General features: G+C 40.0%; 1 protein-coding gene across 1 annotated transcript in view; it reads left to right on the top strand.

The window, feature by feature from the left end:
• The window catches only part of PTN (pleiotrophin), a 77,846-nt gene that overhangs the window by 43,686 nt on the left and 11,335 nt on the right, over positions 1-22,825 (top strand). Inside the window, exons 2-4 of the mRNA XM_053943317.1 lie at positions 10,084-10,193; positions 11,660-11,833; positions 12,909-13,070. Of these exons, the coding sequence (XP_053799292.1) occupies positions 10,085-10,193; positions 11,660-11,833; positions 12,909-13,070 (445 nt within the window). The 5' untranslated portion in view covers position 10,084. The remainder of the gene's footprint in view (positions 1-10,083; positions 10,194-11,659; positions 11,834-12,908; positions 13,071-22,825) is intronic.

Here is a 22,825-nt window from a genome sequence, read left to right as displayed (position 1 = left end):
TTTGTTTGTTTGCATGTTAGTAATTTTCTTCAGGCATGTAATCTTGGTTCTCTACTTCTTTTATGGCATTGGTATAGTTTGCCGGCCTCATTGCTCATTTTTATAATTTTTATAATTTTTCATTGCCCTTAATAATGTCCATGTTGAAAAGAGAATATAGAATTGGTTACATGTTGAAAAATGTTGTCGCCGAGCTGCACACTGCAATTTTTGAAATGAAGTGTTTGACTTGGGCTTATCAGAGGCGTCATGCTATGATTTTTTTCCTTTTTTAGCTAACTGTTTAATTCTTGCTCATTCTTATGGTAGTCTATGCTGTAGCTGAGCATAAATGCTAGTTTAAAAATACAGAAAGTTTGCCAAATATAATTTCAGCCTTTTAGACCTTTCTCACATCTCCCTGGCTGATCTGTAGTCACAAACAGACAGTTACACTCAAATTTATGTTTTTCAAATTTGCCACTGTACTGCAGAATAAATTGCTGCTTACCCAACTCTTTCCAGCACTGGCTCACCTTGAAGCAATTGCCTCTTCCCTGCCAGCTGCTGCTTGCCAGCTTTTCCCCTTCTGTGTGGAGGGAGAGCATTGCTGGAGCAGCTTCCATGTGTGGTGGCCCCTCTCTCTACCCACAAGTGGCTGCTAGTTGAAACTCCCTGATTCTCTTATCATTTTCCCAGACAGGACAACCAGTCAGCTGCACTGGGTTCTGTGTTTCGAAATGGGGACCTGGAGGCTGTTGTTGGGATGCTGGCTCTGCTCCAGAGTTGAAGTGCAGGGAGCTTATTTTCAGTTTCCTACATGGCTTTGAACTGTCTTATTAGCACACAGGTTCAGAGTACTGGCATCCAGTGTTTGGAGTTAGAGGTGGAGCTGCCAAAATTTCATTATTATGGGCCAAAAGGAAACCAAGCATGCTCAGAAAAGTCACAGAAGTATGAAAAATGAGCACACAGCTTTTGCTTTGGGCAGAATTGCAGTGGCTGAAGGTCTCTGAATTAATATGGGGGAGTTTTTGATACACTGACCAACTCACTCATCCCTACCCACCCAAGTGGAAAATATAATTGCATTAATTAATTTGTCCAAAGAAGATAATTCAATGTTTCATCATTATCCTAGTAGGTTTTCTTTAACAAAATCATTCTGAAAGATCACCATTGTTATAAATGAGATTAAGACTTGGTTTTTCAGCCAGAGAGAGACCATTTGGCTGAACAGTCAGTTATTATAATTAAAGGTTCTTTCTTTCTTTAAATATTGGCTCCATCTTGGACTTAGACCACTAGGGCTATAGTAATAGTTTTAAATGAACACAGCATTTCTTTGGTCCATGAAGGCATGATAAAATGATGGAGACTCAAGATTTTGAGCTCTGAGAAGAATTTGGTGAGCTTTATTCTTGAGAAAGTATACAGAGAAATATATGTGATGTCTATGTCTGCTTTTCATACTTGGGAAAGGAAAACTAAGGTAAATAAAGACTTTACATTGGATAAAAGAATGACACTACACTGGCAGAGTAGACAAGACAAAGAACTAAATTAGATTATAAACCACAGTAGTCAGGATGGAAAGCAGTTAAGGAGAAGTTGGAACCTGAAACACATTTGGGTGAGAACAGAGTTAAATATCAGGTCCACACCTGGCCTGGGAAATTAGTTGGAGAAGCTGGAAAGAGGTGTAGTACTTGCAAATAAAAATTATTGGGTTAGCCCCCACACACTCTGCAGTGGTAGTCATGACTGGTTAACAGAACTTGAAGGTCCAGAAAAGGTTCCAAAAATAGAGAAACCACAGCAAAGGAAATATAGCTGGAAATTAATTATATATACGAAATAAATAAATAAATAAATAAATAAAAGCTATTGGTATACTTGTTTTGTTCATCCTGGAGAAGAAACTGAGGGGAGACCGCAATGAGGGGAAGCAGAGGGGCAGGTACTGCTTCTCTTCACTCTCGTGATCAGGGATGGGGCTCGACAAAACAGCCTGAGGTTGGCTGGAAGAGGTTTAGGTTGGATAATCAGGAAGAAGTTTTTCCCTCAGAGGGTGGTTGGGCACTGAACAGGCTCCCCAGGGAAGCAGTGTCAGCACCAAGCCTGACAGAGCTCAACAAGTGTCTGGACAATGTTCTGGGGCACACAGTGTCATTCTTGGGGCGTCCTGTGCAGGACCAGTGGGTGGACTCGATGGTCCTGATGAGTCTTTTCCAACTCAGCATACTCTGTCATTCTGTGATACATAAGATAGTTTTGAGTCATATGAATCTTCTCTTGGAGGAGTATGGAAAAACATCCCCAAGTTGGATGTGGATAACTTTCGTTAGAAGACCCTGTGTGATTATACATGGGTAAAACAGGAGATCTTTTATAACAGGAAGGGTTATCTTTCACAAATTAAATTGGAAGGTAAAAGGTGCTGATAGTAATAGGTGCTAAAATTTGTTGATGTGATTTCTTTACTGCCTAATATAGAACTCTAAAAAGTTGAGCTATTTTAGAATTTGATTCAGTGTGATCTTATATCTCATCTTAAAGTTTATCCCTAAAAATAACCATTTGTATTGAGTGTTAGCAAGCTGATTTGCTTTATATTGCATAGGAGCATGAATATAGATCTGATTAAAGTTTTAAGTTTTAAAAGTTGGCTTTTGTGAAATTAAGTAAACTAGTGATGTGTGTTGTACTGATGCAAATTCTTTAATAAAGGACTGATTAAAATTTATTTCTATCAAGCTAGAAATAAAATTGAAATTTGTTTCCTCAAGAAAAAGAGTGGGGGAAAAAGCTGTAGAGCAGAATTCTGTATCTAACTGGGGATCAGCCCACTGAAGTGCTATTGTGAGCTTGAAGAAATTTAAAAAATTGGCAGTGATCATCCTATAAAGTACTGTCTTGAAAGTCCAGACATGGAAGATTGCTGAGACTCACCATAAACTAAGCTGACTTAAATCTTGCAAGGGCAATGAAGAGCAAATCTAGCTTTTAAATTTTATTTCCCTACTAGCGCAAATAAAAACAACAAAGGAAATGTGTATGCGTGTGAAGGAAGAGGGAACACGGTACAGCTGGGAGATCGTGGCTCATAAAGGTCTGGCTCCAGAAGTATGTAAGCTTTTGCCTCAGTTCTCCATATGGGAGATCAGGTAGGATCCAGGGGCAGGCATTGGGTGGTGAATGAGATAAAGACCTGGAGAAGCAAAAGATTCTTCAAGAGTTTCTGAGGTAAAACTCCCAAAGTCCTAAGAGCCAACTGCTCTTAATTTTTCTTTTACAGAGAAAACTTGTGTTTACATCTCTGATTACTGTTAAAAATGGCATGTGACATTTCAGATCCATTAAACCATGGATCAAATTTTGTTTCCTGTTATTGTACAACTAGAGTTTAGCAAATAAAATATTTACATTTAAGAAGAGGGAAAGAAACAGATCCAGGTAGCTGTAGGCATCTGCCCTGGATGGACTGCAAAGTAGAGCACATTTTGAATAAGGGAATAATTTAAGAACTGGAGTTAAATATTAAATTTCATTAAACACAGCATGTATTTACTGAAAGGAGGCTGATGTCCCAAACTAGCTCATTTAAAAACTGATTTTGTAGATATGACTAATCTGGCACTAATCAAACTGTAATTTATTAAAATATTGTTGTGGAAGTTGATGAGAAATTATTCATTCAAGCAGGAAAAAAAGAAGGATTAATGCAAAAGTTAGTTCTAAAGTGGACAGGAAGTTTAAAGAGAACTCAAAATGAGTGGTGTTTTTAAGAAAAATAATGGGTTACAAGAACTTCTTAAGTCTGCACCTGGGATGCATTTTTATTTGCGGTCATGGGATGAAAATAATAGTGTGTGAAGTTGGGAGTCATAGCTCAAAATATTCTTTACTGAAAAAGAGGAACCATACCTTTTTTATATAGTTATATTAAGTCAATGATTTATTGTTATTAAAATTTAAATCTTAATGGTTTAATCCAAGGATTGTTATTAGTGCAGATTAATTATTGCAAAAAAAGATTGTATCTATGCAGGTGTTATAATAATGTTAACAATAATGCCGCCACCACAGGTAAAATTTTTATACATACACTTAGATTCAACTGCTTTTCCTGATGTTATGCTGACCCTTCCCCAGCTCTTCTTAGCCCTCAGGTTGATGATTTCATTGTGTGGGTGGTAAAGATGGTTATGGTGACCTGTCATCCTCTGGGGTCCTTGTCCAGGAGGATGTTCATGTTGCTGGTTTCTTTTTCCTTGCTCTAGGATCAACCTGGGGTTGTTTATTTTTTAATGTTTGCTAGCATGCTTTGATGCCTTTCTCTCTCTTCATTTGTCTGCAGTCTTGTGATATCCAAACTTTCTAGAGGGGATACCTTTTAGGTATATTGGAAACTATTTCTGCTTTCTCTTTCTTATCCCTATATCCAGTTTTGTCCAGGTCCATGTCTGAATTACTTTATCTGACCTTGGGACAGTTGTTTATAGCAAGTGTTTGTGTCTCTGTTGATAAGCTGGTGCCCCATCTTCTATCTTCCATGTCTGTATTCCTCTGCACTGTATCCTATGTCTCCATTTCTCAAGGCCTCTGCTAACGTACCAGCCCTGCATTTCTTTATAAGATATTATCATAATAGAGTCACAAACCCTGTGTGGCTCCATGCAATGACAAAGAAAAGTAACTCAAATCAGCCACAGCTGGTTGGTCAATTAGAAGAAATGCTGTTGCGGCTAAACAAATGTGACAAAGCTGTGGACAGGCCAAGGAATGCTCAGAAAAGGTGAACCTCGACAAACCTTGGTTCAGAGCCCTGGCAAACTCACTCCAAAGCCTATGGCCCATCATTAGCAATGGCAATACCTTCAGTGTTGCTATAGATGCAGTGAAGCGATATGCGGAATAAATAGATAGACTCCATAACCTGGGGTAGTTATGAAGTGGGTATGTATGTCAGCGCCCGACACAAGTGAGATATCTCTCCAAAACTTGTGCCCCGAGCCTCAGTCTGACCCACACTTTTATTCCCAAAGGTGTTCCATATGCAATACATTACACAACTTTTCAATGCATATTCAACCCCTGGCCCCGCCTGTCCTCGCCTCTCATGCTAAATAGGTCCACGCCCTTCTTGGCACGCGTGGTTTGCTGTGGTGGTCGTACGGGGGTCTCTCGGTGGTCTTGAGGCTGAAGATTGTGGTCTTCCTCATGATTGAACTTTTGAACTTTTCCTCTCTGCGCATGCACTTTTGGTCCTTTGGTGCTTATCTGAGTACGTCTGTCAGTCTTGATAGGCTTGGAGACAGAGGAGCTTCTTTATCTGGGTTCTTTGCTTCCTCTGGTATTGTTCTTTATGCAAGAAGCTTCAGAAATTTGCATTTTCTTATGCCCTTTGTACCAGGCAGAGGTTTCTTAAGTAAAAGGTTAAAATTCAATACATAACTCTACAAGCTAAAATATAAATGCTTAATTCATTTTGTTAAGTAAACCCCAAAAATATCTATTTCAGCAGCTTAACAGTATCATCAACACAGCTGGTGTTTGGCACGTTATACTGGAAGAGCTGGAGGGTAGGGGCAGGTTGTTAGAATTATGTGAGAAGACCTGATTGTTCAGAGTGGTAGATTGCACTCATATGGACTAATAATGAAATATGTGCTTCTGTATTCTGGGGCCTTGCCAGTTGCTTTGGAAAAAACAGATGAAAGGAAAGACTTGTGCATAAAAGTTATTAACAGCAAAAGGCATATGTGATCCTGGGATGTGTTACATATGCCAGCTTCAGTCAGGCTAGGAAAAATAAACTCTTGCTCACCAGTAGAGCTTCATCCAAAGTTGTCTGCTTTGTTCTGAGTGCTTGTGTTCAGGAAAGACTGGTTCAGATTGAGGAGTACCTGGGTGTGAATTAATTGTGTGAGTGCAGAGTCCCTCTGGCAAGCTTGGCTTGCACTAGCAGAGATCCGAAGGTTTAAGAAGTATACGCCTGGGCTGTCCACTTGAGTGGGATTGTAAAATCAGGTTGGGGTAGTGTGGGATTTAGAGTAGGAGGCTCAAACTCTGCTCAAAAGGTCCCTGAAACTGCAGCCATGGAGTGATTTCTGCCTGGTTCTCTTTCTGAGGCTCATCATGTAATTGAAACCATGGATGGATGGTTGATGAAGTCATTAATTCTCTGATTGCCTGCCATTTTTAAATTTTCCTTTCATTTTTTACTCCCAAGCAGAAATTGACTGGGAAATCAACTGTAAGCCTGAAGTAATTCCTATGCTTTATTGTTGCTGCAAGAAGCTACTTGCTATGGTGTATCTCAACTGCTCTTAAATTCTTCCTTCACTATACACTTCATGCTTTTTTGACACTCTCTGGTTTAGTGTTTAACTGTCATTAACCACTTCTCTCTTCTCTCTTTCCTGTTATGGTGCTCTTTATGTGATTACTCACTCTCTTTTCCTCATGTTGTTCCAACTTCCAATTTAAACTGTTCTAAGCTCTCTTTCTCTCTCTTTACCTTTTCTCTCTTCTGAAGTTGTCTGCAGCAGCCCACACCTCAAAAATCTCTTTCCTTTCTTTCTTTCACTTTTATCTTTGTCTTTCTGTGGTTGTAAATACCCCTGCCATTTGTTTAAATGCTACCACCTTGCTCTGTTTAGGGGCTGTCATACAGGATTTTAGAGATGCTTTCCTCTCATGGCGCATGATTTACTTGTTACTATTGGTGTAGCCAGAGGGCTCATTGCAAAAATCAAAATATCCAGGACAAGTCCATTTTCTATATAGTGAAACACTTTTTATTTCATTGCTATTACCAGTTCTGGCAGTTCTTTAAATCAATGATTGAACAGAAAATGTTATCAAAGAATCTAATAAAAAGGAAGAATCAACCCTTTGAATTTTGAAAAAGTAAACCAAAAAAGATAGTTATTTACAGTAGAATATATTGTTTGGTGAGTTATCTTAATCTATCTTTTAACTGCCAACTAAAATATTTGCAGGAAGAGCTGAAGATTGGACTCACATACTTGCTGATAGATGGCATTTTTTGGCCTTTTGAAAAAAATACCTGCTATTTTGTGAGTACTACATATAGGCTGCTTGTAATTTTGTGAGAGCTCCCACCTTTGCTGTTTACCATGCAAACTGTGCAAAACAGTTAAATGGTTTTCTATGGTTATTCTGGTTACATCATATTCGAGGTGTTGGTGTGGTGTGAGGCAAGGTCTCCATTTGTACAGCATGGCTTTTCACTTGTAGGTATAGGAAAGGCACTGCAGGAAGCAGCCTGGGTCTCTGCAGAGAGACAAAATATCTATATCTCTACAGGTTCAGTGTTTGCATTAGACATTTGGCAAGTGTTTTGGCTGTAGGGGAGTCTTGAGTCTTAGGAAAAGATGCTATATTAAGGCTCTGCGGGGTTTTGTTTATAGGGCTTCTGGAATGTTTCAGTCTTCAAAACCTAACTATTTTCCCCATCTGTTTTGCTGAAAAGAATGTCAGTCTGATTTAAATTTGAGTCCCTGTCAACTTTATATGAGGCAGCTTCCCTAGTAAGTTATCCATGACTCCCAGTGACTGGAGAGCCTCTGGGGTCTGTGTGACCACATCCCAGGTCCCTGGGGTGGGCAGCAAGGATGTGGGAGGCAGCCCCAAAACTGTGACCATCTCTTGTATTTGGTGGCATCCTGCAGAGTAAAACCACTAGTGCTGCCTTTGCTTCAGCTTCTGACACCCAGCAGTCAGTGACTCGAGAAAGTGTTTATATCTTCTGCTATATGTGCTTCCATGAAATTAACTCTCTCCTTCAACAAAGGATTCTGGAAAGCTGATTGGAAGAGATGAAGTGAGAAGACAAATTATAGTGAAAATGGGATGTTAGGGGATGTGCAGTGTTACTGGTGGGAAAGCTCCTCCAAAGGAAAGAGACAAGGAACTGAGTGTGGAGTTGGATTTTTAAATAGTATGGCAACTGTATTTGAATCATAGAATGGTTTGTATTGGAAGGGACCTTGAGGATCATTTAATTCCAACCCCCTGCCATGGGCAGGGACACCTTTTTGCTAGACCAGTTGCTCAGCACTCCATCCAACCTAGCCTTGAACACTTCCAGGGATGAGGCTTCCACAACTTCCTTGGGTAACCTGTTCCAGTGCCTCACCATGGGTGCAGTAAAGAATTTTTTCCTAATATCTAATCTAACCCTACTCTCAATTTGAATTAATTTTTCTTTGTTCTGTTACTACATGCTCTTGTAAAAAGTTTCTCTTCATCTTTCTCAGGAGCTCCCTTCAGGTACTGGAAGGCTGCAATTAGGTCACCCCAAACCTTCTCTTTTGCAGACTGCATAAACACAATTCTCTCAGCATTTTCCTCATGAAAGAGGTGCTCATTTGATTATGGAAAAGCAATTTGAAGTAAGCGGAGCTAAAGGGCAGGTTGTATATTTAGTTTTTAATTGCCTTTTTTAATGTATTTTTTAATCTGTTTTATTTATTTTAATTTTCTGTGAAACATGAAAAGCTCTGAGTGGAAGCATGTAGCAGAAGAAAAGGAAAAACAAATCCAAGCTCTCTGACAACTCACGTGCTTTACTCTGGGCTCTTCTTGAGTTTGCTGGAAACAATGGTGGTCTTTTCTTTTTCAAGGGAAATGATACTTTCTTTTGAAGTAAATGTAACTGGTGCTAATGACAGGTCTTTCAGACATTTGAATGCCAGGCCTCTTGCAGTCTTCAAATTAATTTTATTTCAACACAGCTATTAAGTTGTCTCATCTGACTTCTAGAATGATATTAAAGCCAGATACTTAAAAGTCTCCATGTTTGGGATTCCTCTCCTGTTTTCCATGTCAGTTATAATTATGTTGCATTTGAGCAAGAGATTGCCAGCAGAGAATACTGGGGAGTGCCAAATTAAATTTCAAATACATTTTGTTCTTTGTTCATGTTCAGAAATATTTTTCCTCCACGGTTGCTGTGCTCAGCAAAATGAGAGCAGGCTGCCATTAAACTCTCTGTAAATATCAGTCTAGCTGAGTTTTAACGACTGTCTTTAAAACTGTGGCACTGTTACTCCTCCTCTGAAGGCTGATGTAACATGAATGTCATGGGTTCTGGTTTGAAGAAAAACAGAACAAAAAAAAGATTGGAGAAACCTTCCTTTCATCCAAGCAATCTCTAGTCCACTATGTTGGTACCTGGCTGCATACTAGAGAGATGTCTCTAGGAAAGGGGGAGGTAGCTTGTTTTTAAATTATGTATTGAAGGCCTTGTGTTCTGATAAACAGTGCCAAAATTATAGAAATGGGAAAGGGAAAGCTCAGAATGACTTTTGGTGACTGGTTAGTGAATGATGCTTCAATCCCAAGCAAATGAATTTAATACCATTTTGTATTTGAATATTTGCTTTTCAAATCCAGATTTCAGGTTTATGAACATGCTGTGGATAGCCTCTAGCAGTGTGTGCAAGTCCTATCTCTGTGCCTACTTTGCACATCAAACAATTAGCTTAATTTATATTATGAAGAGACACTAATTGGAGGGGAAGGAAGAAGTATGTAGCAACATGCCAATGACAATTAAGAAAATGCATCACATATCACCTATATAAATTTTTCTGAAGCTGTTTTCAGATGTCAATTAAGCTTAATAAGAACTTCAACCCTTGCAAGATGGACAGTAAAGTATTCCCTACCTCATATGAATTGGTAAAGTGAAAAATGAAGTGTATGTTTTGCTTATATTTACACAGACAGAGGTCAGAAAAGAGGAGAGGAGTTCCAGACCTGTCAGGATGCTTGATTCTCTAACAGGTTTCTAGAAGGCAAGCAATTGTTACAGAACTTCCCATGGCAAAACTCCTCCAATAACGTCCTTGCTGTAGATCAGGGATTTGGTACACAGGCTGGTAAATAGTTAAAAATCTCTGTATTCTCTCTGGAGTGGAGATAATTGCCCATTCTGGCAATAGCTAATTATGTTTGACCTGCTTGTGTCTTGTGGTCCTGAAGCAGAGCTTCCCAAAAATGCTTTAGTTGGAGTCCCACTTTTTACAATCTTACTAACCATTTTTTTTCCTCTCTGTCATTGATCTGCAGAATGCAACTGCAACAGCAGCAACGTCGAATGTTCACAGCTGCCCTCCTGGCACTCGTTTTCCTTCTGGCAGCCGTGAGTAACACTGAGGCTGGCAAGAAAGAGAAACCAGGTAAGGTCCAGTCTAATTCAGAGTTAATCTCCAAGATAGATTGCATGTGTGTGAGAATGTCAAATGCTTCTGGTTTTGTTATGAAATCAGGTCATTTGTTAACCTTTTGACATCAGGGTAGGATTTTTGGCTGTGACACATAGTTCTGTGTTAAATAGGGAAGCAGAAAGGGGTTTCCCTGTCAAGTGGTAGCTTGACAGCACCAGAGACTGGAGTCCTTGGTTTATCACACAGTGGATATTGCAAAGCAGCTTAAAATGTGCTCTGTGAATAGTTTCATGCTTGACTTAGGGGGAACCAAACAGGAGTGATGAAAGAGCAGTTATGTCACTTACTCAGTGTTATATATGACAGTGCTACACTGATGCTGTGTGATATGGAAATCCTCTGACAAAGAATTGTACTAACTTGCTGTTGCACAGACAGCCAGACATCCAGCAGTACATCATCCACTGTCAGTGATGAACTCAGACCTCATTATAAGAGAAACTGGTCCAGGGTGGAAAATTCATATCTATCAAACTCAGTTCTGACATTTTTTTAAGAATGTATTTTTTGGTGTTTTTCTTAAGGTCTTATTATTTTCAGACAACTTATATACCAGATAATATGAACTGTGAATCCGTCCGAATTAGTGTTCCCAGTAAAAAAAAAAAAGGAACTTTTTAACCATTTTGGCTTTGTGGAAATATGAGAAAATGGTAACATAAACATGCAAGACCTAGAAGAAAAAAAAATTATATAAGTATATTTACAGTTACTTGTGATGATTTAGGGGCCTAAGTAATTATTTTTGTGAATCCCTGCGTTTGATAACATTGCTATCTTTTCTCATAAGACTTGTGATTAAGGATCTAAATAAAGTCATGATCCTTACATTTTCCCTGAGCAACAAGCCCACCTGAATTAACAGCACTTTGAGTACACTTCTCCATGTAGCTCCTTTACTTTTGAAATATTCTGCTATAAAACGTGACATGGTATAGCAAATCAGAAGTTTGAATTCCACAGCTGTTTCCTGGAGGTGCTCAAATCCTCTGATACACAATTTCAGCGCATACATTTCTCACTGTTTAGTGTGTAGTGCTTCAGCTGGAACTGAGGATATTTGCATGCCCCCAGCTAGTGGAGACAGAGCTTTCTGAGTGAGAGCCCTCCTGCATGTTTTGGTCAGTGATCCCTGTGGGTTTTTAGTTTTCTGGAAATGAGAATGCACTTGAGGATATCTGAATGGACTAGTAAACATGATAGTGGGACTGAGTTTTAATGACCATCGTGCTTTGGACTCAAATTCTGTCTCTGCAGAATTGTGAAGAGGATGTCACACCTTTTGCTTTAAAGGCAATTGTGTTACAAATGTCTTCCTTGCCCTTCCAGGTCCTGTGACTTTGGTTAAGTTTAGGCAACTTCTCCATAGGCTTTGGGTACTGAGCACTTCTCTTGCTTGGTTTCTTGTCTTCATGCAGAGAAAAAGGCGAAGAAGTCTGACTGTGGGGAATGGCAGTGGAGTGTCTGCGTGCCCACCAGTGGTGACTGCGGCCTGGGGACACGTGAGGGCACCCGCACTGGAGCTGAGTGCAAACAAACCACCAAGACTCAGAAGTGTAAGATTCCCTGCAACTGGAAGAAGCAATTTGGAGGTCAGCATCGCTCTCTTAAGGGGTTTACTTCGGTTTTTATTTTGAGTATGGAGCAGGAAGCATGTTTTTTCTGCTTAGTTCTGCAGATGTCTTGGTGAAGGCGTTAGCCCTGTAGTTCAGGTTCATCAGTGTTAGAACATGCAGAGTGTCAGAAGGCAGCTTCCTCAGAGCTCCTCTGCAGACAGTCCCTATAAGCTGCTTATTATAAACTCTGCCTTCCTGCATGCTGGAATCTGCTCTCTGTGGTGTTCAGCCTTGTTTAGGGCAGTAGTGCAAGTTCACAGCTGTGAACCTCTGTGATGGTTATCACAGGCTTCACAATGTGTGATGTGGAGTGTGGGAGGCTGGCTACCCGTGTGTGCAGTGAAAGGAGGGAGTGAAGACCAGTGTATTTTTATCATTCCAGACCATTGTATTTCATTTTTACCATTCAGTTCAGCAGGTTTGTATGTACCAATTTGGGAAGATATGTCAGATCTGTCCTGGACAAGGTATCTGTCCAAAACTCAAATTTTATTACTCTTGCAAACTTGGCGGTTTTTTCTAGTAAACAGCTTGCATGATTTTGAAATTATTGTGACCTTACCAATACAATCAGTGCTGCAGTTTCAGACTTGAGAAGTTTATGGGTGCACATACATTCTAGAAACTGTTCAAGCATTATTTGGTAACCTCTGGCATCACACAAATGGAGAAACAACCATATAGGATGTAAATGACATTTCAAATTGCTGTTTCTTTCTTTTTTTTTTTTTTTTTTTTTTTTTTTTTTTTTTTTTTTGTTGTTGTTGTGCTGTTCATATTCACAGCTGAATGGATTTCCCTTAATATGCCAAAAAAATGCAATATCCATGCAAAAGCAAGAGGATTAAATTTTAAAGCACTGGGGAGGGGAGGAGACTGCAATTACCACTGCAAATAATCTTTAAAGTTTTCTTGTGATTCTTTTCTTCAGTTGCACATCTTTTTGTCTGTAAGCACCAACTGCCTGTGATATCCTATTAGACTCACAACGTTTTTGTTTTCACACTCAGTCATTGTGTTTTAAATTTTGCCTTTTTCTTCCTTGCTGCAGCGGAGTGCAAATACCAGTTCCAGGCCTGGGGAGAATGTGACTTGAACACGGCCTTGAAGACTCGGACTGGGAACCTAAAGAGAGCCCTTCATAACGCTGACTGCCAGAAGACTGTCACAATTTCAAAGCCCTGTGGGAAGCTTACCAAACCCAAGCCTCAAGGTAAATTCCATTTGCTGAAAGATGCATGATAGTTCACTTTAATCACTGGGTTTGTGATGTTGTGCATGCTTCAGTGGGAGCTCAGTTGTACAGGATATTGCACTTTCCTGGCCTTTCCTCAGCTCCGCACTGCTGCTGTCTGTCAGGGCTCAGGCAGGGAATATTCCTGAGCTGGATAGTCAAGGCTGTCTCACACTTGAAAAGTAAGCTGAAGATTAGAGCTCCAATTTTAACTTTAGACCACCTGTACTGTTACCAGTTTGCTTACACACCTAGACTTCCAGAGTTAAGATTCTTTTTGTAACTCACTCGTCGATGGGAACAGAATAATAATAACAACAACATGAAAAAATATCCCCTGATAAAGACATATTTTATATAAGTTTTGGTTGGTATTGGATAATGACTAGTTGAAAAATGGTCTGCTTTCCTTCTGGACAAGTAGCATTGAAAGCATATTCTTCTCATTGCACACTGAAATATGAAAATACTGTACACCCTTGGGGCTGTTTATTCTTTATTCAAACATAGCCGGAAGAACAGTACAGAATATATATGTCTTATTTAAGTGTGACTGACAGGATAATTCCTGGTACATAGAAAGACATATGCCCTGCATTTGTGTTACCATGTGGCCCTTAGAAAAACTTTTTTTTTTTCTAATCATTAAAACCTTTTAATGTACTCCTTTAGTGGAATAGCAGGTGTTATGTGTATAGGATGATTTATAGTGGGAGCTAAAACTGTGAGATCTTGTTTGAGAAACAAAAGTAATGTGTTTTAAGTAGATTATAAAAGCTATGCTACCCTGACACTTGTTTACTTAAAACCACCAGGGTTTGACACATTCCAGGCTCTGAATGCTTGGATAGCAATACAAATAAATGTGATTAGGTGTGACAGGTGCACCTGGGACAAGCAATTTTCCACTTGTGGGCTGTGGTGCACCATTGATCAGAGGAGTACCTGCAGGTGGCTTGCTCTGTTTGAGCAACCAGAGAAGTTGCAGGCACTTTGTGTGTGTGTGCTTGTGTCCGTCCATCCATCCATCCATCCATCCATCCATCCATCCATCCATCCATCCATCCATCCATCCATCCATCCATGTGACTGGTTTTCCTTGTACACCATCCATGGAGTTATCAGATGAGTCTGGAACCTATGCAGATAGTGACAGGCTGTGGAGCAGCAAAGTCACAACTAGATTTTCAGAGACTACCTGAGTTGCTTGAGCTGGTGACAATAAACGTCATTTAAAGATTGAAGTGATTGGATGGGAATGCAGGAAGGGCTTTGAGATGTGTGATTTTATTGTTCAGCAGTTTGGGGGGCAGGACTTTTTTCCATGTTTTTGCTGTTTTCTTTTTTTCAAGTTTCCATGCCTAAGTAGCCTTTGGGAGTTTACTGAATGAGGCTTCCTATTGTGCTGCCAGAAGGCCTCTGCCCCTCAAGCCTCTGCCTTGTCCTGCTTCCACTGAGTCATATATCTATATTCTGTCAGTCAGTGGCTGTCAGAACAGGGGGAGAGGGGCCAAAGCAGAGCACTGATGCAGCATTGTTTTGTGAGAGCAGTGCTCTTGGGTGGTACAGGCTCATTTTCAAATTAGAGTTTTAAAGGCAGAGCTTGAGAAATTGCTGTATTGGAGTCAACTTTAACTGATTCTAGAGTCTAGGAGTGAGTTATAGCTGAGACTGAAAATTGGATTGGGACTGACTACAGCAACCAGTTGTGGGGTTTGACTTAATTACGAGATCTGGCTTTATTTGATTTGAAGGAATGCAGAAAGAGAAATAGGTACAAATGTCGGTTTTTAATCATAGTAACTGTGGGCAGTTCTGCTCTCCTGATCTGCGTTAGAAATCTTCCTGCATGCCACCTGCTCACTCATCTGCTCTTGGCATTAGTAGGAGCAGCAGGCATGGGAGTCACACACATACAGCCTGCCTGGGCTCAGAGCTAACAAAGTCCATATTGCAGATCTGTGGGTATAACTACACGGGAGCTACACTGGGCAGTGTGTTGGCACCAGGAGGAGGAATTAGCAGAAGAAATTAGGTCAAGCAGATTAGTACTGTGTGAAAAGTTTTGCCCCACTGAACTTTATTTCTGAGTTAAAAATTGGAGTGCTGGCATGTTGGCTGGAATGAGAGAATTTGTTTTCTTCCTGAGGTGAAGGATATTACAGGTTGGAGGTAAGTCAAACCCACAGCTAAGATAAAGGAAAAGATTTAAACTGCATTCAATCTGTAGCCAGAATCTTAATGAATTTCCTTATTTGGAAATGAGAAGAACTGGGTTATGGCCTGAGCACTTCAAATGGTCTACAGTTATATGTTAGGCTCCTTTTTCAACCCTAACTTTTCATCAGTGCCTCAAGAGTATAACAAAGAAGGCCCATGATGCATTATTTGGAAGCAGTAGGTCATTTTCTGAAGTCTGAAAGGTCTGTACGCATATCCAGCTAGATCTGTGGATGCTGATCAAGGGCTGGCCATTCCTACTGGGATTGCCTGGCTGGGCAGGGCAGGGCAGGGACTTTCTGACATTTGGGTGCTCTGGCAGCAGAGCAGTCAGCCAGGAGCTCAGCAGTTCAGGAATCTGTTTCACTGTGAATGGTCACCTCTCTGACTGGTCTTTCTTTCAAGGGGTGCACCAATGAATGCATATCAGACAGCAACAGGCTGAGAGTACCAAAAGTAGACGTGAACTGACTGAAAATATTGCACTGAAAAATACCAGTATATTCAGAATAAAGTGCAGTTTTCATAATTTTCCTGACTAACCCCCTTTCCAGTGAGGTGAAATTTTTATTATATTAGGTTGTATTTGTAACCTCTCCATTATATCCATTTTCCTTTTGATTTCATACTGTAAATGAGGTCAGTAAAAGCCCCTATTTAGCTTCTCCAATCAATGGTACTTTTATATATCTTCTTTTAATTTTTTGTCGCTTGCCATCTTTTAAAGCTTCTGAGTTAAGTATTTCTTGGTGTAAGAATTTATCCACAATAAGCATGCTCACTATTGGACTTACTTAAATTCCTTCTATTATTGCGAAAGAGTTTTTGTTGTGGAGAGACTGGAATGTAAACAGTATTCCAAGCATGTCCTCTACAGATCTGTGTTGAAAGAAGAAAATAGCATTGTAATACTACCTTTATTGTTCATTACACCCACTAAATTAGCTAAATATAATTTAAATTTTGATCATTGCTTGCATGGGCAGTATCTGAGACCTTCAAAGTTCTCCCTAATTAAAAAAAAAAAATTAATGTGATTATTTTAGAACCCCAGGAATTGTGTGGGTAAGACAGGTTATCTTGTCTAAGCCTGACCAATGAAGCGTTGTGCATCAAATTTCAGCTGACATATTTCCTTTATGGGATGTGGTGTCTAAAGTTCCTCCTCACTTTCTCTGTTCTTTGAGGAAAGTGCCAGTTGATGGATCTTAAGTGTAGATGCTGCTCTACTGTTGCTTATCCACCTTTCCAGCCCATCAACATATGGCAGCTTTGCTGATAGGATGAGTCTCCCTCCTCTCACTTAACGATTTCAAAAACTACAGCTGTTCATAGGAGTTGGATCTGTTCTTAACAGAAAGGAAAATCATACCTGCAAAACAATCTCAGGGTTTATAATTTTACAGATTTGTTGATAAAATATAGTTTGGTTTTCCAGGACTTCTATGATCTCTGACAAAACTTATGCTAAGTTAAAGCAGGAGATGCTCATAAACTTTGGGAATCAATTCCTTCTTCATAAACTGGTAACCTAAGTGTTTTTATGGATTTCTTTTATCTTTAGTAAGCATACATAGAAAAGCTTAAAAGCTTAAAACCTTTTTAAGCATTCTCCATTATTTTGGAAACAAACAAACAAAAAAATTCTTCTTAGCAACTGATCTAAGTGCTTAGAAGTACTTTTTACTTCTAAGCAGCTGTCTTATGGATTACAACTTTATTTAAGGATGAGAGCAGATGATGAAACAGGAGTTTTAATCTTACCTGGCTTCCTGACAAGCTCTTTTCTCCATAGCTTTGCTAACGTGTTCTCAGACTGAAAGACAGTGGCATGGTCCTGGGCTGCTGGGTTAAAGTGTAGGTAACACAGGATGAAAAACATCTTTCCTTCTTGAATACTGTGCATTTGGACAGACAGATTGTCAGCAGTGTGATAGTGATGTCCCAGGCACCACGGTTTGTTGTGTATTTAGTCCACAAATGAGGTCATGAGAAAGCCTGTCACGAAGTCTAGAAATGATGAAAGGATGATTTTTATCAAAAAATCCCAGTGGAGGCAGGCACCTGTTCTCTAGCACACACAATTGCATATTCTAATCAGTGTGTGCAAGGCTGGTGATGTTGAAGATGTCCCTAAACTGTCCTGACAGATGTGACAGACTCAGGCACTTCTGTCGAGTGGCTGCTCTAATGGCCAGCTTGCGCTGAGGAGGACAAAACACTTCCGACATCCTCCATCTGGCCAGCTTCACACCCACCCAAACTTGATTGATGCCTGTTCAGGTTCCAGCCAGCCAGAAAGCAGAAGAATGGAGTATTGTCAGGACTCAGGAAACGTTTTGCTTTAACTGCTAAGAGAGGAGGAATTTATTTTCATTGAGCTGGGTTGCCTGATGGGCTTTATTTCTTCTTACACTCTTTCCGTCACTCTCATTCTTTCTCTCTCTCTCCCCATAATGGTTGTACTTTCAGATATTTATTCTTCTGATTAAGATAAAATTAAATAGAAAAAGCTGTTTGCTTGCCCTTTCTGCAATGTACCCTTCATTGTTTTTAATTATGCTCCTTTCTGGTAACTTTTTCACCTGGCTGTATTTAGCTCTTTTTAATAAATCTCCCTTCCCAACTCTTTATCAATTTACAGTATATCACATCTATGAGTTACTTTGTCATGTCTCAGCTCAGTCCTTGCCACACAGGAAAAATACGTGCTAAGTTTGGCAAATATTAACACTGCTCACACCACTGTTGTCTTTAGTAATTGGGGTGCCAACCAAAGATCACATCCTCCAACATGCAGCGTTTGGAAAGATTTCCCACATGAAGGCAAGACCTAACTGAGCTGTTAATGGCTGTAATCTCTTCTGTATCATTCAGATCAGGTTTAGCATTTGAGAGCATAGCAAGGTGTCAGTACAGTTTCCTGCGTTTGGCACGGTGTGCATGCTACTGCATGGAGGAAATTTCTGCACTCTGTATTTTTAATCATTTCATATAATTTGAAGAGTTTTCCTTCAGAGCTGAGTGAAGTATAAATCATCTGCCCTACCTTTTTTCTTTTATCTGTGTATCTTTACAGGCAGCAATTAGCTAATCCTGCTTCACTCCTTGGAGCTCAGGAAGTCTAATTAGAAGAAAAGTAGTAATTGAAAGTCAGAAAGGCTAAATGATTTCCCAGATTGACTAAGTATCAGTGGCAGGTCCAGGCATGTAGCTAGTAGCTGCTGCTCCCTTTTATAATGCAAATAAAATTATCAGAATGTTACAATTGACTTCAAGGTGAGTGTCTGAACTGCAGTCTTTAATCAGGGTCCTTGGTTTTATGTCATCTCAGTGGACTCCCATCAGTGTTAAACACCATTTTACCTTGGGTCTTCTTAGGAAGCTTCTTATCAAATCATAGAGATGGACTCAAGTTGTCTTTGCTTCGGTGGCAGGAACAGAAAACAGCCTGTGGTTTTTGAGCACTCCAGTGGCAGATACCTACCTGTTGGGAGAGCATCTTGCAGTGTGCTGCCAGAACAGACTGACCAGCTTTGGCAGGATGGCTTGACTGCTAGTTGTTGCAAGGAGCTGACAGTGGTGTATGAGTGACTTGCTCTCCTGAGCAATTTGTTCCTCAGACAAACTGGGCGCTGCACTGATGAAATTGGACCACTTCATTTTGCGTGTTGGACAAGTTGCTTTTTCTGGGGTGCCCTCCCTCAACTTTGCATTTGTGCAACAGCACAAAGCAGCTGGAGGGGACACAGAGTGAGAGGAAATGACTTGTTAGGGCTGTGATTTTCTATTGTTTGAAAGATGCTGGTGTCTCCTGTTTTGGCTTCACAGTCATGCTGTATCTCCCTCTGTAGGTTTTAGAATTCCCCAGCTTTAATGTAACTCATTAGTCGTGCAGGCATGCAGCTAGTGTAATAATTAGTATTACAGGAGGCAGAATAATAGAATCTGCTCAAACTAATTAGTTATAAAAATGAGGGATTCTCTCATATTAGGAAACAGCTGTGATAGTTACAGAAAAACCTGAAAGGTAAAATTGGGAGGTTTTTCTCTTGTTCTAAAGGGTGAGACAGGTTTACTGAAGAATAGCCCCTGGCACTGACCAGGAGCCTGTAGTGAAATACAGTGATCTGAGCTCTGTGGGATAGGACACTGGAAGTGTGTGCCCAGTGGAAAAAGCATAGCTGGCTGTTATTATTGTTGCTATCATCATGATTATTTGTATTGCATGAGTGCCCAGAGGCCCCAGCCGAAAAAGGGTGCCATTGTACTAAGCACTGCATAAACATTGTGAGAAACAGTTTTGCCATTAATAATTTATGCCTTATGGTGCTGGGAAATGTGAAAACCAAGAGAAGAAACAGTGGTCCAGAGGGGCGAGACTGGGCACTAAATGCTTGGTTGTGTTTCCCAGTGCTGGTCTGAGGACAAAGCTTGTGTTTCAAGGTGAAGTAAAACTCACTGGAAACTTTAGGCTTTGACACATGACTCTGTCATTTGGCTCCTTGCTGCCATGACAGGAGGAAATATGATGTTTCTCAATTTCAGTGGGAATGAGAATTATCTATATGAGAAAAACAAAACACAATTGCTTACAGTGTGGACCAGCCTCAAGCTGCTTATAAGCTGCCAGTGCAGCCCATAACTAATAAAGTTTGGATGTCTTTTAATGGCTGCTTTTCTGTTTCCATTTCCTTATGTTTCTTGGAGGCTTTGTGCTGTAGTTTCCCTTGAGATTGCTTTTGTACCTGTGAAAAATTTTACTGTTTGGATAAATAATTTGAATGCCTTGTCAGATCATAGCATAATATCAATCTGATTGACACAACTCTAATTCCAGGGAGAAGGAAATGCATGTAGGAGAGGGAGAGAAAAAATACTTTTTTAAGTAAATATTTTTCAATTTTTAGCTGTTCTGCATCTTTCATAGGTATTTTTGAAAAGAAAAACATTGGGATGTTTCATGCAAACCTAAACTTCCATGTTTTTCTGACCCCCTGGTTTGTATTTCAGATTATTTTTTCATTTTCTATGCTGCCCCAAAAGATGAAGAACTGGATTTGACAAATTCTCATTTAACACTGTTGTACCTGCAGGAGTTTCTTTTAGGGTTTAATGCAGATCTTTGTGAGTGAAAGCTTAAATAGCCTTGTGTGTGTCAATTCTGTTATGTGCTCATTGCCTCACTTTCTTGGCTCGTAAGAACAGTCCAGCCTCCTTGGCATTAGCTAGTGCCCTTGAGCCATGAAAATGCCTTAAGCTATGGGATTTGCTGTGATAAAAGGTATGCCATCAGCAAATGTTCACCCTCATTACTGTTCCCAGCAGTTACACAGAAAGAAAGTCCTGTTCCTTCCGTTCTGTTCTTTTCCTTTTCTATTTCTTCACTTCCTTCCCTTTCAAGCTCTCTTCACCCCCACCCCCATTTTTATCCCTCCATCTCATTTTCCACATTGCCATCTCTTCATCTTTCCTTCTGTCTGTGCTTACTGCAAGACTTTTGCATGTGACTCTGCAGAGTGGGGAGCACTGATCAAAGCCAGCCCCATGTCCTATGCCCCAAGGGTAGAGCTCATCTGGGGCAGATGCAGTAAGCACAGCTGAAAAGGACATGTGCCTGCTTTTCAAGAGCTAACTGAATAAAATAGCTTATCTATTGACATTATACCACAAATAACTTTCAGTATAGATATATACTAAAGTCCCAATGGATTATTAAAGCTTTCTGTCTCCACCAGTCTCCTGCAGACATGTGAATGCAGCAAGCAAACTCTTAATATATCAGCCTGTGCCTGCACCTGTCTTGCTGGCATTAAGGGGGATCTTGTGTACAGCATAGACAGGGAGGGGGCTGAAGAGCCAGCTGGGACTGTGTCCCTCTTGTGCTGAGCTCAGAATGTGATGAAGAACAGTGAGAAAGTCCCTACCCTACAGAAGCAGTAGTGTGAATGTACCCGAGGCAGATGAGAAGCCAACCGAAGAGCAAAGTGAACTACTTCTGAAAGCGTTAGCTAGACCCCTGGAGCAGACTCCAGTTGCAAAACAGCCTTGGTTTGAAAAGTTTATCCACTGCAATCTTCCGAATACTTACTCTTAAGAGCTAACATCTTAAGGGCTAACCTAGATGTAAAGAAAATGAGATTAAACTTTCATGTTCTTTGCCTTCGGGCTATTAGGCCATTGAACAAAGTCAGACATTGCGTGTGTCTTTGTGGTCTTTTGAGTGCCTCTGCATAGGCACTTTTGAAACTTTTTCTCCCAAATATTTGAAGGAAGAAAATCATCAAAGGGAAACCTTTCTGATGAAAATCTTTGGTTTCAGCAAATTATCTCTTAAATAAAAGCTCCCTGTAATTTCTGACTGGTTGGGTCAGTTGCGATGTTAAAGGAAAGGGTTTAAAGGTCCTACATCAGTATGTCAGATTCAAGAAATGGCTTCTGACTAAGATCATTTCAGAGTTTTGTGGCTCATATTACAATAAATTGAATTATTTTCCCCTACACTTATTTCTTCTTGCAGTCCAATGAGAAAGAAAAATTATTGACAGATTTTCTGTGAGTGGTGACTTGATTCCGTTCCTTTGTCAGATATGTTAGTTTTTGTTACAAATGTAAATCTGGCTATTCCCCATTCCTAACACAACTTTGCAGCATGACTTTGTGACTTAAATGGGGCAGCTGCAGCCTTTAGGTCTAAATCAAGTTATTCTTGTGTTCAACTGGGAACAAATGAAAGTCTGTCCTAAACAAAACTTTAGTAAAGTGAGAAGCAGAACAAAACCTGATGGAGAGGAGTGAGCACAAGTGTGAAGAAATTGAGAAACACAGATAACTAGAGAAAGCTGGTAAGGTGCAGAGGCTAAAATATAAGGGATGCAATCAATTGTAATCTATTAATGACGTAAAAGTTACATCAGGGTCATTGATTGATTGGAGAGGTGCCTTCTGCTGCTGTTCACCTGGTGGATTATTGCTTTTTTCCCCCATCCAGTAGAACTGTGTTTTTCAAAGAGGCTTTTCAGAAGAATTCATTAGGGAGCAAAGTTGCTATCATAATATAGTTTTTCCATCTTAAACCATTTGGAATACATAAATGCTGTGTATAGTACAGGAAAAAAGGAAGAAAATTATTTAGATAGCCATGAAACGTTCTCTTCCTCTACAAGAAAAAGAAATACTATGCTTAAAGGGTTTTCAGAAATTCAGGTAGTTGTTTTTACAGTCCTGGAAATCACAAAATAATACAGTTTATGTTCCTAGACAGGAGCGTGAATCTCTGTAAGGTGAGATTTTTTGTGCCAAGGTGTAAAATCCTTGATTATACCAAAGTTAAGACTTCTCCATTCCACAGGGACAGGCATTTCATCCCCAAAATTCAGAAGCTCCATGCACCCCATGGCACTATTGCCCTTTACCATCACAGAAACCTGGTGCTTTGGAAAATTTGCTCCAGTTGAGAGGTAGAGAGGCCTTTCTAAAACATGCCTTCCTCTGAGCTTGGTAAGACTGAGTGA

The sequence above is a fragment of the Vidua chalybeata genome, chromosome 5, assembly GCF_026979565.1.
Source record: "Vidua chalybeata isolate OUT-0048 chromosome 5, bVidCha1 merged haplotype, whole genome shotgun sequence".
NCBI classification, from domain to species: domain Eukaryota; kingdom Metazoa; phylum Chordata; class Aves; order Passeriformes; family Viduidae; genus Vidua; species Vidua chalybeata.
The sequence above is the reverse complement of the archived record's forward strand: the minus strand, read 5'-3'. Positions and strand labels throughout refer to the sequence as shown.